Source organism: Sus scrofa, chromosome 14 (assembly GCF_000003025.6).
Source record: "Sus scrofa isolate TJ Tabasco breed Duroc chromosome 14, Sscrofa11.1, whole genome shotgun sequence".
Lineage (NCBI taxonomy): Eukaryota > Metazoa > Chordata > Mammalia > Artiodactyla > Suidae > Sus > Sus scrofa.
The window spans coordinates 113,580,809-113,598,248 of record NC_010456.5 but is presented as its reverse complement, the minus strand read 5'-3'; the positions used below and the strand labels follow the sequence as shown (position 1 = coordinate 113,598,248).

General features: G+C 51.1%; 1 protein-coding gene across 1 annotated transcript in view; it reads right to left on the bottom strand.

The window, feature by feature from the left end:
• SUFU (SUFU negative regulator of hedgehog signaling) overlaps positions 1-17,440 on the bottom strand; it is a 128,064-nt gene that overhangs the window by 29,816 nt on the left and 80,808 nt on the right. Inside the window, 5 exon segments of the mRNA XM_021072750.1 lie at positions 2,781-2,892; positions 5,222-5,375; positions 8,664-8,736; positions 8,990-9,075; positions 9,958-10,100. Of these exon segments, the coding sequence (XP_020928409.1) occupies positions 2,781-2,892; positions 5,222-5,375; positions 8,664-8,736; positions 8,990-9,075; positions 9,958-10,100 (568 nt within the window).

Sequence of the window (17,440 nt, the reverse complement as noted above, 5' to 3'; positions counted from 1 at the left end):
GAGTAGGTAAACACGGTGCAGAGCACCTGTACCACAAGTTGCCACATGCTAAGCGTTAGCGGCTAACGAGGGGGGGAAGAGCAAGTTTCCGACTCCCCCCAGGAGGCCAGAGCCCCGCTGCTGATGCTCAGACTCCCTCGGCTCTTCTGGATTTTTTTTTTTTTTTTTCCTCTCTTAGGGCTGCACCCGCAGCATATGGAGGTTCCCAGGCTAGGGGTCGAATTGGAGCTACAGTTGCCGGCCTAAACCACAGTCACAGCAACGCTGGATCCGAGGGATCGAACCCGCAACCTCATGGTTTCTAGTCGGATTCGCTTCCGCTGTGCCACGACGGGAACTTCTCCCTCGGCTCTTCTGGACCTCCAGTCTGTCTCCACAGCCTCCTCGACCAGGTTCAGACCCACGAAGACCCACGCGGGAGTCCCAGCCCAGAAAGCCTGACTAAAGGAAATCACATGAAGATGTAACAGGGCCTGTGCCGGTCGCTCCCCCACAGGGACCGGAACAAACACTGGTGCCAGCACATTTTGGGTTGGCTTTCTCCGTCGCAGTCCATGCGGCTTATCTGAAACAGGGTCAGGTCCCAGGGTGGGCAGCACAGATATTACAGTCGTGCTTGCTAATCTGAACTGAGTCCACCGTCATCGATCCTGAGATAACAGGGAGCTGGAGGCTTGAGGCGGGTGCTGGAAAAATGTTCTTGGCAGGGAAGGGGAACCCATTTCTCAACCAATGGCCAACAAATTGGTAACGAGCACTGCCAACCCAAGAGGAGACGTTCTGATTGCCTTCGGACTGCAGATTCCAGCCCCTGGGAGACCCGCCTGGGCCCTCGAGCTGCGGGGAGGGGAGATGACCCCAGAAGGCTGCCCCTCTGAGCTATTCCCATCCATCGCTCTGCAGCTCAGCCAGCTCGGGCCACAGCGTGGAGGCGGCAGCCTCTGGCTCGTGTCTGCAGACAGCTCTTGGACCAGATCAGATGCCCCACAGCCCAGTAGGCCAAGTCTGGGCTGTATGTGTGCATCCAGAAACCCAGAGCCTCATGGCCCCTTACAAGCTTGGGGGGCAGCGGTTAGAGGTACACCCCTGACAGAGTGAGATCTGAGACTTGGCCCAGCCCCTGACCCCCTGCTCAGAAACCCAGACCTTCAGAGGTGGAAAGAGCACCTGGACTCTAAGTTACAGGTGACCTGTTTGAGCCTTTAAGCCTTCAGGTACCTCCCGACCTCCCACCAGTGCTACCGGGGCTCAGAGGAAGAGGCCACGCTCAGGGCATGCATGGGAAGGAGTATGGCCCTGGCACAGGGTACAGACGCACAGGTGGAGGGTTTCCAGACACCCCACAACCCAGCCTGGCCATCTGCCTCTGCCAGGGAAGATGGTGCCTGAAGCCAGCTCCTTCAAAGCAGCTGGATGGAGAAACCCACTGGCCAGAGTTGAAAGCTGCTTGGAGGTGGCAGTAGAGGCTTCTCCAGGCCCCTGCCAAGAAAGGTCCATTCTCATGGCTTCAGGATGGCAGATTCGCCAGGTGGGCCATCTTGGGCAGCTGGAAGAACTCTCCCTACTCCACAATCTGCTCCCAGGTTACAGCCTCAGCTTTAACCAGCCAGGCCTCTCCCGTTCCATCCTTGTCAGCTTCTTTCCCTGCTTGTTAAAATTCTAGGGCACCTTTAAGGCCCATCGCACGTTCCTCCTCCTCCAAGAAGCCCTCCCTAATTACTCCAGACCATGATGGTGTGTTCCTTCTGTGGCGCATTAAATCACTACCATTTCTGGGGAACATGATGAACAACTGGAGCTAGAATTCAAAGTAACTATTTCCAACCAATTACATCCAGAGCCAGAATCAGGCCAATTAGTTATTTCAGTTCATGGGCCCCTCCATGAGCCTACACCCCGGATGGCCCCCTGGGCCCTGAGCTCCCACACAGCAAGTGTGTAATAATAAAGACTTCTTAGAAGAAGGACAGATCGCCCTGGTCTTGCAGGAGTGGTCTGCCCCCCTTTTAGCCCAGGGCACAGCAACTTCCTGCCTGGCAGGCGAGGTTCCCGCTCTGGGCTGCCAGCTCCCAGGCGTCCCCTGCCAGCAGCTCTTCCCTAGAGCTGCCCTGGGACTAAGGGCAGAGGGGGGTGCCCTGCTCCAGCTCTGCCCACCATTTGTCCCCTATCAGAGGAAGAGAGGGCAGCAGGAAGTGGCTCTGACCTCTGGGGTGGTCACAGTCCCTTCCAAGGGCTAGAGGAGCTCGTGGGACAGACAGCCGAGGCCTGCAAAGGACTTCCTTTCCCTTCCCTGGGCCCCATGGAAGGGAGGCAGGAAGAAGGGCCTCAGCATCGGCTCCAGTTCAGGGCTGGCCAGACAGGGAGGCCCCCGGGGTTGCAGCTATCAGCCGGAGACCAGGCTCCAGGAAGGAAGGAAGGGCAACTCTGGCCGAGGCCGAGATAAGGAGGGGACTCGTGCTCAGCACAATGGGCTCCCACAAGGCCAGGAGGCCCCAAGTCAGATTTTGCCCCAACTTGGCCTCCCATCTGCTCACGCAGCCCACGTAAATATTTACTGATGTTTGTATTTCTGGCCCGCTGGGTCCCCTCTGAGGCCCTTGTGACCCATAGATCTGAGAGCCCCAGAGACCCTGGATCCATCCAGCAAGGGGTCTGGGCATTGTTCTCTCTCATGCAAGCCACGGGGACAGGCCCTTGAAGACAGAACTGCCCCCTGGGCCCAGTCCCAGGACACGGCTGTCAGGAAGCTGTGCTAACCCCTCTGTGGGCGGGGGACTTACGGGGCCCGGTCGTGGGTGAGGCCATTCTGCCGCTGAGGGTTGATTGGCGGAAGGACAGGTTTGCTGTTGATCTCAAGCCCTCTCCTCAGGGTCTCCCGGATCTGCTCCGTGTCTGCAATGACACCGCTGAGTTACCTGATGGCCCTCGGGGCTCCCAGCATCCCTGTTCGGTCCTGGGACCCTGGCTCTGCAGACGTGCTGGGGAGAGGCTGGTCCTGAGGCCTCCAGGCATCAGCTGTGTGATCTGCGTACAGCATGAGGATGCAGGACAGATGAGGCATCCTGTGCTCTAGAAACTTCTGGTCTGAGGAGCACCATTCTCTTAGGAGACAAGGGATGGCCTCTGGACCTCAGAAGGGCACTCTCCTGGGCAGGGCTCTCCTCCACTCTGCTTTCGCTTCCTACGTCACAGGCTCTAGGCTTACCCTTACCATGGCTCCAGACAGTGACTCACAAGACAGCCACTGCCCAAGACCACCCAGGAGTTCTGCCCACTTAAGGGACTCCAGGAAAGGCCACAAGTGCTCTGCCATGAATGGGTGGTCAGGGGGTGCTGGGTGCTGCCACCCCTTCCCCTCAGGCAGGGTCACTGGGATGCTGAGTCATCTCCTCTCCTCGGGTCCTCTCCCAGGGAGCCCTGTCTCTCCCCAGGGCCGGGAGGTGAGAAAGGAGTCCCCTGGTGGGACTCGTGCTTTGCAAGGTGCTGGTCTTTGTGGTGAAGCTTCCTAGTCTGGTCCCTTACATTGAGATTTTGAGTCTAAGAGTTACTTCTGCAAACAAACACACAAAAAGCAAAGTCATATTGGTTGGTCAAAGGCTTAGAGTAGATGATGGAGGTGATTATGAACTTTTTGAACTGTTTCACTTGTTCCAGTGACATGGATTCTACTTTTACATTTTTTAAAAATAGCCAGTAGTGGCTGAAATTTTGGACAAGATTATGAATCCCTCCTTAAATTACCTCTTTTGTCAAAAGCAATGGAATGATTCTAATAATTGTAGAATTACTTTCTTGGAACCTCCCCAGGACTTGGCATATCATTAGAACAGCGGGAAGGAAAGAAAGGGATCAGATATTTGTACTTGGGGTTTAATCTTTTTTTTTTTTTTTCCCACCTTTTAGGGCCTCACTTGCAGCATATGGAGGTTCCCAGGCTAGGGGTCGAATTGGAGCTACAGCTGCCAGCCTACGCCACAGCCACCGCAACACCAGATCTGAGCTGTGTATGCAACCTACATCATAGTTCATGGCAACACCAGATCCTTAACCCACTGAGCAAGGGCAGGGATCGAACTCACAACCTCGTGGTTTCTAGTCGGATTCATTTCCACTGCACCACGATGGGAACTCCTAATCTGTTCTTTATGGGAAGGAAACCCTTTACAAGTGCTATCACACGTGTTGGTGTTTTATTCAGGACTCTAGGTATCTCATTCTTCAAAAGGTAAGAAAAAGTGGAGGAATAGAGAAAAGAAGTAGAAAGAAAAAACAGCTTTAAATGCAGGTCTATATAAATGGTTGCTTTTCTTTTGGAGTTAGTTTGGGATGCCCCTTCTTCTTCTTCTTCTTTTTTTTTTTGGATCTTTTTAGGGCCATACCTGCCACATGTGGAAACTCCCAGGCTAGGGATCGAATCGGAGCTATAGCTGCCAGCCTACACCACAGCCACAGCAATGCCAGATCTGAGCTGCATCTGTGACCTACACCACAGCTCATGGCAATGCCGGATCCTTAACCCACTAAGCAAAGCCAGGGATTGAACCCACATCCGCGTGGATACTAATCGGGTTCGTTACCATTGAGCCACAACGGGAATTCCTGGGATGCCCCTTCTTAAAAACCAAGACTGTTTTATAGTCAAGACCAGCAAGGTGAGCTTCCAACAGGAGGGCCATATCCTCCTTCCCCAAGGCGCCCCCACAAAATGCGGCAGGTAAGGGTGCCCTGCCGACGCCCCTTACACTGTATCTGCAGGACAGTGGAGTGGGCAAGTGTGCAAAGTGGCCTCACACTCGGGCCTCCCTCGTCTGAGGCCTGGGAGGGCCTGAGGCCAGAGAGATCTTCGGGTCTGGCATGGGTTTCAGGCTAGAGCTGGGCCCTGTGTCAATTCCGTGGGTGGCCGAGGCTTGTTCTCTTGCACTTGGGTGGACTGTGGCCATTTCCTGTAACTGTTCTAGGGCTTCCACTCACCTCTATGACCTCAGACTGCAAGGGGGAAATCTAAAACACGATGCTCAGTGCTGGTGGTGGATGTGAAATACACACAGGAGATATAGGAGAAATGGGTCAGTGAAGCTCGATTCATTCCACCCTACTGAAGACCTCACTCGCTGTTTAAATCCTGTCAGGAAATGCACTACTCACTGGGCTGTTTTTGCTAGTGACTCATCCTAGAGAGCCTGAATCCCAGCCCGGGGAAAGGGAAGGCAGCAGCCCCTACCTTTGCCGGAGAGCCGCCGGGGCTGAGTGCCGATGCAGATGCTCCGGCTGTCCTCATCGTCCTCCGGGGGTCGGCTCAGGTCATCCCAGGCACACTTGGCGCTGACGCCGCTCAGGTTGGAGCCGTCTGACTCGATGCCTTTGTCAACTCTCTCCTGCTTGGAAAGAACCAAAGAACCAGAGTTCCTTCAGCCAACCAAGGTCACCAGCACTTTTCCAGTATTTACTGAGCTCTTGTAAGAGCTAAGCGGGGGACAGGTGTTGGAAGAGCAGGATCTCTGACCTCACTGCGCCCTAGTTGCTAAAGCAAGTTGGTCTCTGCCAGCCACGGGGCTCCTCCAGGGGAACCGGGAAGAATGAACATCCTCTACCATCGGCCTTCCAGTAAACTGACCTTCAGCCCTGTTTCAGGGCCTGACTCTGCCCTGTCCACCCCATGATGGCTTGTGGAGCTGATGTGGCAGAGCCAGGAACTGCTTCCCTGGGGAAAGGCACAGTCCTTCTCCTCACTGATCATCTGCAACAGAGGCCAGGGTGGAAGCCGGGAGAGGCCTGCGCTCAGCTGCATTTCTGCAACTCCTCACCTGCAGTTTCCTCTCCTAACAGCAGAGGGCGTGGTCACGCAGTGAAGAGCACGGGGGAGCGGATGGGCGTGCTTCCCTCACCCACATGGCTAACTTATTTGGCCAAGGATTCTGGGTGGAGATTCTGTTCCATTTCTTGGACTGAAATGGGGGCCTGGAGGACAGGGACATCTGCAAACCCCACCAGAGGCCCTGCCTTGGCACAGTCCTGGGCTCTGCTGAGTCCAAACTCTCTCCAAGTGGCCTCAAGAAAGAGTTGAACAAAAACACCCTGGGATTTCTGGTCAAACAGCTGTGATGCTGGGCTTCGGATTAAAGTTCATCTGGGAGGCTCCCCCAACCTTGTTCATAAACAGTCATGTGGGCCAAACAAAGCTCCTGAGTCAGTATCTCAGTGAGAGTCTGCACCTCCCTGTCTGGAGACCTTCCCCATGGCTCCACAGGCTCCAAACTGGCCTGAGCTCAGCTGGGGAGCCTGACGAGGGAAGCACAAGCTTACACAGGGTCCTTCTTTCTCGAGACCAGTCAGCAGGTGGCCCTGGCCCGATGCCTCCGTCTCATCAATCACACTCTCCTCCTCTCCAGTGCCATCAGCCTGGGGAAAGCGGGGACGTGAGCAAGGGCAGGGGAGGCTGATGACAGGGAGTGGCTCTCTGCGCTCTAGGCAGGGGCGTGTGGGCCTGCTTTGCCCAGGGTGATTTCCCCTCTCCACTGACCACCCCGACACCCCTCACCTAAGCAAGGAGCAGAGGACGCTCATGGCACAACAGAGCTCAGCCCACTTATTCTAGAAATAGAGGAGGAGGGGTGCAGACACAGAGGAGTTCAGGGGCTTGTTTACACACAGGGCTGGCTAGTGGGAGAGCCTGGAGCAAAGGACCAGGAGCAGCCCTAAAATGAACCGCCTGCAAGCAGGCCCCAGAGACAAAGCAAGCACAAAGGAGTTCCCACTGGGGACACGGAGCCACCAGGGAAGGAAGCTGGACTGTCTCGCCAAGGTGCCCCTGTTTGCTTTTGAAGACCACTAGGTGTCCTGGGTCCTGCTGGCCTGTCTTGAGGGCACCTGAAGACTAGAGAAGAGAGCTGCTCTCAGCTTGCAAGAAAGAACGGGCTGATCACCCTACTAGCTCAGAGGGTCAGGCTCTCCCTTAACACCTGGCACTCAGGACAGGGGCCAAACAACAGCCCACAGTGCCCCGTGCTGGATCCCAGGGTAGCTGAAGAACAGGGGTTGAGGGAAACAGCCTTCGTGGCTTCTGGTTCTTGCATAAGCAGAAATGACAAGGAAACCAAGTTTACAGGAGGGATAACAGAGGATCCTGGCAGAAATGGTAATGTCTCAGTGTTCGTGGCACTGGGAAAATAGAGAGCATCATCTGTGAATGAGCAGAGCTTCGCCCAAGAGCTCACAGGAGTAACGAGCCCGGGCACTGCTGGCTACATGTCCACTTGCTACCTCTCCCCGATACCTCCTGCCCTTCCTAAAGGACACATAACTCCTGGCAGCTGCCTGTGGCCTACCAGGTTTTTACAGAGGCATAAAAGGTTCAGAGAGGGCAATGACCTGCGATGGGCGGGGCAGAGGAGGAGGAGGCAGGCACAGGCCAGAGTCATTAAGAGCTGCCTGTGGTTCCTGCTTCATGAGCAGCCCATAAGAAAGGAAGTTATGCACCACGTGGCTTTCAAAATTCACCTGCATGCAAAAAGAGGGCTTTTTCTAAAAAACCCAAAGATGATCCTGACACTGTACAGGTGGGCTACGGCGAGTGGACAACGGCAGGCCTGTGTGTATAAAGACTTCCTTTTACACATTAAGGAACGCTAGCTTCCCAGGGGAGGAGCTCTGTGTCTGACCACTCGAGATGAAAAATGTATCTAGGAGTTCCCGTCATGGCTCAGTGGTAATGGGAACGAACCTGACTAGCATATGAAGATGCTGGTTCAAGCCCTGACCCCATTAGTGGGTTAAGGATCCAGCGTTGCCGTGAGCTGTGGTATAGGTCGCAGATGAGGCTCGGATCATGCTTAGTTGTTCCTGTGGCGTAGGGCGGCAGCTATAGCTCTGATTTGACCGCTAGCCTAAGAACCTCCATGTGATGCAGGTGGGCCCTAAAAAGCAAAAAAAAAAAGAAAGAAAGAACAAAAGAAAAATGTATCTAAAAGGGGGTTGGGATCATTAGACCAATCAGTGCTCCCCGCTGCAGGCGGGCTGTGGGGTCAACATCACCGGCTCTACTGTTACAAGGAAGGGGTGGTGGGGGGTGACTCCCTGAAAGAAAATGTGTGTTCTTCTAAGAAGGGGACTGTTGGCGAATGGGTACTAAGCAAGCATTATCCATTATACTGATTTTTTTTTTTTCTGTTGCTGGTAATTTTTTTCTTTTTCTGTCTTTTTGTCTTTTAGGGGCCACACTCATGGCATATGGAGTTTCCAAGGCTAGGGGTCAAATCAGAACTGCAGCCTCTGGCCTACACCACAGCCACAGCAACCTTGGATCCTTAACCCACTGAAGGAGGCCAGGGATCAAACTCGTTTCCTCACGGATGCTAGTCGGGTTCGATAACTGCTGAGCCACAATGGGAACTCCGATCTAATTTTTTTAAAGTCACAATTATTAATGTATACTTTGCATACAATAAAATCAATCCCTTTTAAATGCAAAAATGCATGTGTCTGAGACAAGTCTCCCTGCTCCTTTATGTACTCTGCAGAATTCAGGAGAGAAGTTCCCAATCATGCCACATTTCTACTCACTCACAAATAAAGCTCCTCCGTTTTCCCAGGATGAAAGCCAGGGCTATTTGGAAGAGGCCTAGGCACAGTGTGTGCTAGAAAGGTTTTCCTCACTCAAGACATACTTGCAGGTGTGGATCGATCTCAAATATGGTCTCTCCCCTCCGCATGTCAGTTATCAGCCAGGGGCCGCCAGCGCTGTGGACAAGGAAAGGGGATAGGATGGTAACGGGGGCTGATGGGCTGGCTCTACAGCCTTCCCTGTTTGCTGCCCCCGGCCCCGAACGCGGGGGACAGTCAGGGAGAGTGATGGGGAAGCCCTGCCCAGTGTGAAAACCCAGAGCCCGCGCAGCAATGTAAGGGGGCACCCACACGTTGCTGGGGGAAGGAGGGGCTCCCAACCCCAGGCCCAGGAGCCAGGCCCCACCTCACGGCGCAGGGGTGCACTCACACGGGGACCGTCCTCAGCAGCTCCAGGATGCCCTGCCCGTTCCACTGCTGGGCTGCGTGGAGCTCCTCGGTGCAGACGCCAACGATCTGAGACCCAGGGACAAAGACGCTATTGTGTGTCAATGGTCATTCCTCCTGCCCGTCTCAGTCCGCCACCCAGGCTCTCTCAGTGTCACCCCAGGTTGGGTGTGCTCAGGGGCTGATGTGTCCAAAATGGGATGGTTCCTTTAGGAGGGAACAGCTGGCCTGCCTAGGATGGATGGGGCTGCAGCTGAGGCACCGAGGTCTGACCCTTGCCCTGCTGTGATGGCTCAGGTGTCTGGGTGACATAAAGCCTCGCCCTAGACTGCAGAAGGGAAATCAGGGCCCTGCCAACAGAAGATGGGTCCCCAGCCTGTGCCTCTGGCAGCAGGGGAGGTCCAAGGAGAGGCTCCTGGTCAGGCTAGGATCATGAGGATGGGAAGCAGGGGAGATTCTGAGATGCTTCAAGCTCGGAACGAAGGGCCCAGGCAGCTTGCAGAGAAGCTCCCTTCCTTATCAGGGGCTGAGCTTCTGAGTCAATCTCAAAGGAAACAACGGAACCATCACTCAGGTCCCACCGTGATTACGGGCCAGCCCGGCTGCAGCTGGGGGAGACACGTGTCCCTTCTGGGTAAGAGCAGGTCCAGCCCAAAGCTGCCTTCCTGCCGCAAGGCCCTGGGTCTGTAGCTAGATCTCAGGAGTTCACAGAAACATGCTCCCTGTTCCCCCTCTCAGCTACAGCCACCCTCTCCCACCCAAATGTCCCCTCCCCCTGCCTCCTTACCCCATCTCAGCAGGTTAAATCAGACCGTCTGAGACAAACCATCAGAGGGACTAGAAAACGGGAGAAGACCAGAGGAAATCCCTCACCCCCCACGCACACCTTCCTGTCCCACCAGGACTTTTCCCGCAGGGAAGGCTCCAGCCCAGGTCCGACGTGTGCCTCACCTGGAGGAAGGTCACCACCCCAAAAGGGGTCTGCACGGGCTGCATCTGCGGGTCCTCTGTCAGCAGCATGTGCTGAATTCTTGACTCACTGTTATCCAAAGGGCTGTGCCAAGACACGTGGTCCCCGCTGCAGAAGGTGTTCTCTGTGGAGAGACGTGGGGACCTCAGTGTCTGAGGCACCGGAGCCCGACCGGGGGTCTGAGAAGGCCGGGCTGGGAGGCTCCCCAGCCTTCCAAGGTGGCCCCTGTGAAGGAGGGGAAGCCTCACTCGGTTGATGAGAGCAGAGTCTGGCTGTTTCCCCAAAACCAAACACGTTCCTGCTCGCCAATTCTGCCAGCCTTCAGTGGAAAACGACAGGCTGCCAGTGTGGCTGCTCGCTCGGCCTAGCAAGTCCAAAGATTTCTGGCATCTTCGCTTCCCCAGCACCTTCACTTCTCTGGAGGCGTGGGGGCCGGGGGAGGGGGGGGCAGCCATGATCAGGTCTGCCAATAAAGAAGAAAGTGCTTTACTGCAGGCCCCCCCCCTCCCCGGGCCAAAAGTCCACAAGGAGGCTGAGGGCAGTCAAAGCCCTTCACCTTGGAAAAACATAACAGTATTTCTGTGCAGCTGACACAGCGTTCCAATAGGAACTCCTAACCTTGGAGGGCCTTTGAGATCTGTCACCAGTTTCCCACAGGTCGACAGACTAGTTTCTCAGCAGATGGATGTCTGATCATGCCTCACACACCTTGGCAGAGACGTACAGCCTGAAGGGGCGGCTGTTTCCATGAAGACGCAGGCATTGAGCCCAGGCTGCCCAAGAGAAACGTGCAAGCATGGCCACCTCCAGTGTCACCACCGCCCTTCACACAGGCCCACTGCTTTTTTTTTTTTTTTTTTTGGTCTTTTTGCCCTTTCTAGGGCTGCTCCCACAGCACATGGAAGTTCCCAGGCTAGGGGTCTAATCGGAGCTGAAGCTGCTGGCCTATACCAGAGCCACAGCAATGCGGGATCCGAGCCACGTCTACGACCAACACCACAGCTCACGGCATTGCCCGATCCTTAACCTACTGAGCGAGGCCAGGAATCGAACCCGCAACCTCATGATTCCTAGTCAGATTCATTTCTGCTCCACCACGACGGGAACTCCAGGACCACTGCTTTAAAGAAGGATGTTTAGGTAGCACAGCCCCAAGGAAAAAACACCCAGATGCTATGAACTCTCCCACACCCCTGGCTCTCGTCTTGAGAGTCCTTACAGAGGTCTCTGCATTTACCAGCCTATGAGCATCTATAGATCCTCTCCATTTTTTTTTCCTTTCACATCATTTTACACATTTCACTTAAAATTATATGTCAATTATTTCTCAATAAAACTAGGGGGAGGAAGGAGGTAGCTTTCTATGTGTTGATATGAAATAATCTCCAAGATATGTAATATATTAGGTATATTCTTGGCTCCTTTGTCAGAAACTAATTTCCCACATATGAGAGGGCTTATTCTTGGGTTCTTTACTCTGTTCCACGACCTACATGTCTGTTTTTATGCCAATATCATACTGTTTTGGTTACTATAGCTTTGTACACCAAAGCTGCTTCATTCTTCATATAGCTGTAGAGTAGTTCATTGTGGTTTATTACTTATGATCTGGGAATTTCAACAGTTGAGGTGTCTTCATTTTTTTATCAATATTTAAAGTAAGATATTACAGCTCCAGGCAGAGCTAACTATAAGCCCCTAAATTTCCCAATTCCTGCTTGGCTCACTCCTCCCAGATTTTCTCTCCTTTTTTTTGGTGGGGGGGTGGTGTGTGCACTGCACCCATGTCCTTTGGAAGTTCTCGGGCCAAGGATCAAACCTACACCACAGCAACAACCTGAGCTACGGCAGTGATAACTCTGGATCCTTAACCTGCTAGACCACGAGGGAACTCCATCTCCTTTTACAGAAATGTGTGTCTATAGACAGCATATATGAGCTGCAAGTAAGAAACAACACAACAAGAAAAAAGGCTGAATTGGTAATTAAAAGCTTCCCCCACAATAAAAAATCTAGTCCAAATGGAGTTCCTGTCGTGGCTCAGCAGAAAACGAATCTGACTAGCATCCATGAGGACGCAGGTTCGATCCCTGGCCTCACTCAGTGGGTTAAGGATCCAGCGCTGCCGTGAGCTGTGGTGTAGGCCTCAGATGCGGCTCAGATCTAATGTTGCTGTGGCTGTGGCCAGCGGCTACAGCTCCGATTCAACCCTCAGCATTCCTAGGCTCCATATGCTTCAGGTGGGGCCCTAAAAATCAATCAATCAATCAATCAATCAATCTAGGCCCAAGGGCTTCACTGTAAATTCTACCAGACATTCAGGGAAGAATTAATACCAATTCTTCACAAATTTTTCCAAGAAAGAGAAGAAGAGGCAATACTTCTGAATTCATTCTATGAAGCCCTGATACCAAAATCCAGCAAAGGTATTACAAGAAAAGAAAGCTATGGACCAATATCCCTTATGCATAGACATAAAAATCCTCAATAAAATACCAACAAACTGAATACAGCAACATATAAAAAAGGATTGCACACAATGACCAAGTGAGATTTATCTCAGAAGCACAAGGTTGGTTTAACCTAAGAAACTCAATGTAATATACTATATCAATAGATTCAGGATTTTTTTTTAATCACATGATCATCTCAATAAACACAGAAAAAGCATTTAGCAAAACCCAATACTTTTTTTAAATGACAAAAACACTCAAACCAGGAATAGATGGGCACTTCCTCAACCTGTTAAAGGGTATCTACAAAAAACCAACAGCTAATATCATACTTGATGATGAAAGACTACGTTATTGCCCTCTGAAATCAGGAAAAGACAGAGATGCTGGCTCTTACCACTTCTATTCGACATGGCATTAGAGGCTTAATTAAGGCAATAAAGCAAGAAAATAAAATAAAGATCTGAATAGACGAAAAAGGAAATAAAACTCTATTTACAGATGACATGATATTATACATTGAAAACTCTAAGGAATCTACTAAAAAGCTATCAGAGAAAACAAGCTTAGCAAGATTTCAGACCATAAGAACAATATACAAATATCACTTTTATTTCTACACTAGCAATAAACATTCTGAAAATGAAATTAAGAAAATTCCAGGAGTTCCCGTCGTGGCGCAGTGGTTAACGAATCCGACTAGGAACCATGAGGTTGAGGGTTCGATCCCTGCCCTTGCTCAGTGGGTTAAGGATCCGGCGTGGCTGTGAGCTGTGGTGTAGGTTGCAGACGCGGCTCGGATCCTGAGTTGCTGTGGCTCTGGCGTAGGCTGGTGGCTATGGCTCGATTAGACCCCTAGCCTGGGAATCTCAATATGCCGTGAAAGTGACCCTAGAAAAGGCGGAAAAAAAAAAAAGAAAAGAAAAGAAAAAGAAAATTCCATTTGCAATAGAATCAAAAAGAATACAATACTTGGGAATAAATGTAACAAAAGAGGGAGTTCCCACTGTGGCTCAGTGGGTTAAGAACCCAACATAGTGTCTGTGAGGATGTGGGTTTGATCCCTGGCCTCACTCAGTGGGTTAAGGATCCTGTGTTGCTGCAAGCTGTAGTGTAGGTTGCAGATGCAGCTTGGATCCTGTGTTGCCGAGACTGTGGTGTAGGCCTACAGCTGTAGGTCCGATTTGACCTCTAGGCCAAGAATTTCCATAAGCTGAGACTGTGGCCATAAAAAGAAAAAAATAAAAATAATTTCAAAAACCAAAATAACCACTTTAGTCCATTAGGATGGCTATTATAAAAATAAAAATAGGAGTTCCCGTCGTGGCGCAGTGGTTAAGGAATCCGACTAGGAACCATGAGGTTTCGGGTTCGATCCCTGCCTTTGCTCAGTGGGTTAACGATCTGGCGTTGCCATGAGCTGTGATGTAGGTTGCAGACTCAGCTTGGGTCCCGAGTTGCTGTGGCTCTGGCGTAGGCTGGCAGCTACAGCTCCGATTCAACCCCCAGCCTGGGTACCTCCATATGCCGCGGGAGCGGCCCAAGAAATAGCAAAAAGACAAAAAGACAAAAAAAAAAAAAAAAAAAAAAAAAGTCAGAAAATAACAAGTACTGGTGAGAATGAGAATGTAGAAAAACTGGAACACTTGTGCATCATTGGTAGGGATGTAAAAGAGTGGAACTGCTTTGGAAAACAGTTTGGTGACTCCATGAAATATTAGACATGGCGTTACCATATGACTCAGCAATTCCGCTCATATGTATATAGCCAAGAGCAATGGAGACATGTCCACGCAAAGACTTGTATGTGAATGTTCATAAGAGCATTATTCATAATAGCCCAAAAGTGGAAACAACCCAAATGTCTATCAACTAATGAATGAATTAAAACAACTAATGAATGAATAAATATTCTATACAATGGAATATTATTTGGCAATAAAACAGGCTGAAGTTTTGATACATGCCACAACATGAACCTTAAAAACATTACGCCAGGTGAGAGAAGCCATTCATAAAAGGCCATGTGTGATTCCATTTATACAGAATGTCCTGAGTCGGCTAATCTATGGAGACAGATTAGTGGTTGTATAGTTTGGGTTGCTTAAGGGGGAATGAGAAATGACTTCTGCGGAGTTGCTTTTGGGGTGATGGTTTCACAACTGTGAACTATATGGTATATGAACTCTAACTCAGTAAAGATGATTTAAAAACAATTTTTTTTTAATAGCTACAACTGCAGCATATGGAAGTTCCGAGGCCAGGGACTGAATCCCATGCTGCAGCTGTCATAACCCTGGATCCTTTAACCCACTATGCTGGGCCAGGGATCAAAACCACACTTCTGCAGTGACTGGAGCCACTGCAGTCAGGTTCTTAACCAACTGCACCATGGCAGAAACTCTAAGATGATTTTTATTTTTTAAATTTTATTTCACTTATTTATTTTTGTTTTTTATGGCCACACCTGAGGCATATGGAAGGTCCCAGGCTAGGAGTCAAATCAGAGCTGCATCTGCTAGCCTACGTGATAGCCACAGCAATGCTAGATCTGAGCCGCACCTGCAACCTACACCATAGCTCACAGCAATGCCGGATTCTTAAGCCACCAAGCTAGGCCAGGGATCAAACCCACATTCTCATGGACACTAGTTAGGTTTGTTACCACTGAGCCACAACAGAAACTCCCAAAACGAGTTTTAAAAAGAAGCAAGAGGAGTTCCCGTCATGGCGCAGTGGAAATCGAATCTGACTGGTATCCATGAGGATTGCAGGTTCGATCCCTGGCCTCACTCGGTGGGTTAAGGATCCAGTGTTGCCATGAGCTATGGTGCAGGTCGAAGGTGTGGCTCGGATCCTACGTTGCTAAGGCTATGGAATGGGCCAATGGCTACAGCTCTCATTTGACCCCTAGACTGGGAACCTCCATGTGCTGCTGGTGCAGCCCTGAAAATAAACAAATAAAAAGAAGAAAGACTGCAGTAGGCAAAGGAGAAGGATCTTGTGGGAGAGGCAAAGTGGGAGAAGCAAGGCCAAGGCCCTGGATTACTTGTTACCACCTCCTCAGCTAAGCAGCCTGGCCCAGGAGAAACCTGACTCATCATGCCCAGACATGACAGCATTTTATGGTCCACATGACCTAAGTGATCACCTACTCCAGCATTTCCATCTTCTGCAAATGAGAAAAGGATCCTCAAGATCACCCAAGGTGTCGTGGAGCCAGCCAGTGGAGATGAGCAGACTGCCAACATCTCCCAAACTGCTGAATCATCCACAACACTTGTTTGGATTTTTGACATATCTGTGTACACCTGCATTTTCCCCCATTAAATTGGCTCACTTTTTAAAAACCTAGACACATTTACTTTAAAAGAAATTTCGTATCGCTGTGCTAAATAAGGAAAATAAAGAGCAAATCAATGTTGATTACCATAAAGTAGAAGATAATTTGGTAACTTAAAAATAATTCAATGAAAACAAAGTGTTATTAATTTATAAATGATACTGTTGCCTATCCAACATTGTTAAAACAGACACAAACAAGGGTTAGAACTGTTAGAGGTTTAGAGAGTCACATCAAACTGACAAAATCAGCAGGATTGAATGAGAACTGACAAGTGAAGAGAGTCCTGACTATTCACATTATTGAATGCCTCCTCCAGTTACCACCTAAAGTCTCTTGCTGGTTTTGGCCAACTTTGGCAGACTGGTTCACTTGCAGTTGGGAAGGCCCTATTCCTATTTGCCTCTGCCTCTTACTAGCTGTGACCCAATCACAATCTATAAGCCTGTTTCCGCATCTGTAAGCAGGAAGCAGCGTACCTAGAGTGCTCTCCGCTGGCAGGCAATTACTCCTGTACCTGAATACAGATACTCACTCAGGTCCTAGTCCCCCTACCAGAAAACCCGACCGGCCACAAAGCCTGTAGCTTACAGCAACTGCCAGTAGGTGGCACCATCGTTCCTGGTTTAAGAAAGAGCTGGGCCGGTTCCCTTCAGCGCCCGCCTCTATGTCTGATCTATAGAAATATACCCAAACCTGGCAGAGACTTAGGCTGGAAACAGGGAAGAGACTAGTAAAGGTTTGGAGTCATGACCTTTATTAACCAGAATTTTAACACTGATTTAAAAGTAAATGTTGTGCCAACCCACACTGTTTAAATGAAACATGAATGACGAAAAGTTCCTTTGTACAGGAGTTCCCGTTGTGGAGCAACGGAATCGGCGGTGTCCTGGGAGAGCTGGGACGCGGGTTCGATCGCCGGCGGTGGGTTGGGGATCCAGCGTGGCCGCAGCTGTGGCTTGGGTGACGACTACGGCTCGCATCTGATCCCTGGCCCGGGAACTCCACATGCCGCGGGGGTGGGGGGTGGGGCAAAAATGAAAAATAATAATAATTTGGGTAGGGCTTAACTGAGGCAGCGTGGAGACACACCCCAGAGGCTGTTCCAGGACCAACACCCTGGCATAGGAGAGTGTTAAAGTCAGGAGGGGGAGAAGACAGCGTTAACTACCCACAGAAAGGTTCAGAAAGCACACTGCTAACCACCTCCCAGCCCTGCCTGGTGGGGGAACTAGACTTACTAGCTCTGCCATGGCCAAGAAATGGTCTTTCTTAACAATGAAAGAGCCCTGGTCACAGTTTTCAAGGCTGAGACAAAGCCACAATGGGCTCATTCTTGAGTCCAGCCTGGTCTTTATGCCCTGGATGCTCGGCCCCATTCTGTGCGGAGCCACTGCGGGTCTCAGCCCTCAGGCCCCACGCCCACCCCAGGGAAGCCCTCAGCCCCTTCAGAGGGGTTTTCAAATGCTAATACTGCCTCAGCTGGAGGCCCAGCTGTTCAGTCCAGTGGTTAGGGGAGCTGGACTTCTCCCTTCCTCTTGGGTTCCCCGAAGCGTCCTTACCAAGACATTAGGATGCAAATCCCTGGGACTCCACCCAAACCGCAGAGGGAGGGGCCGCCAAGGGTCTGGAGGCGGGCATTCCAGGTGAAGCCAGAGGCTCACTTCC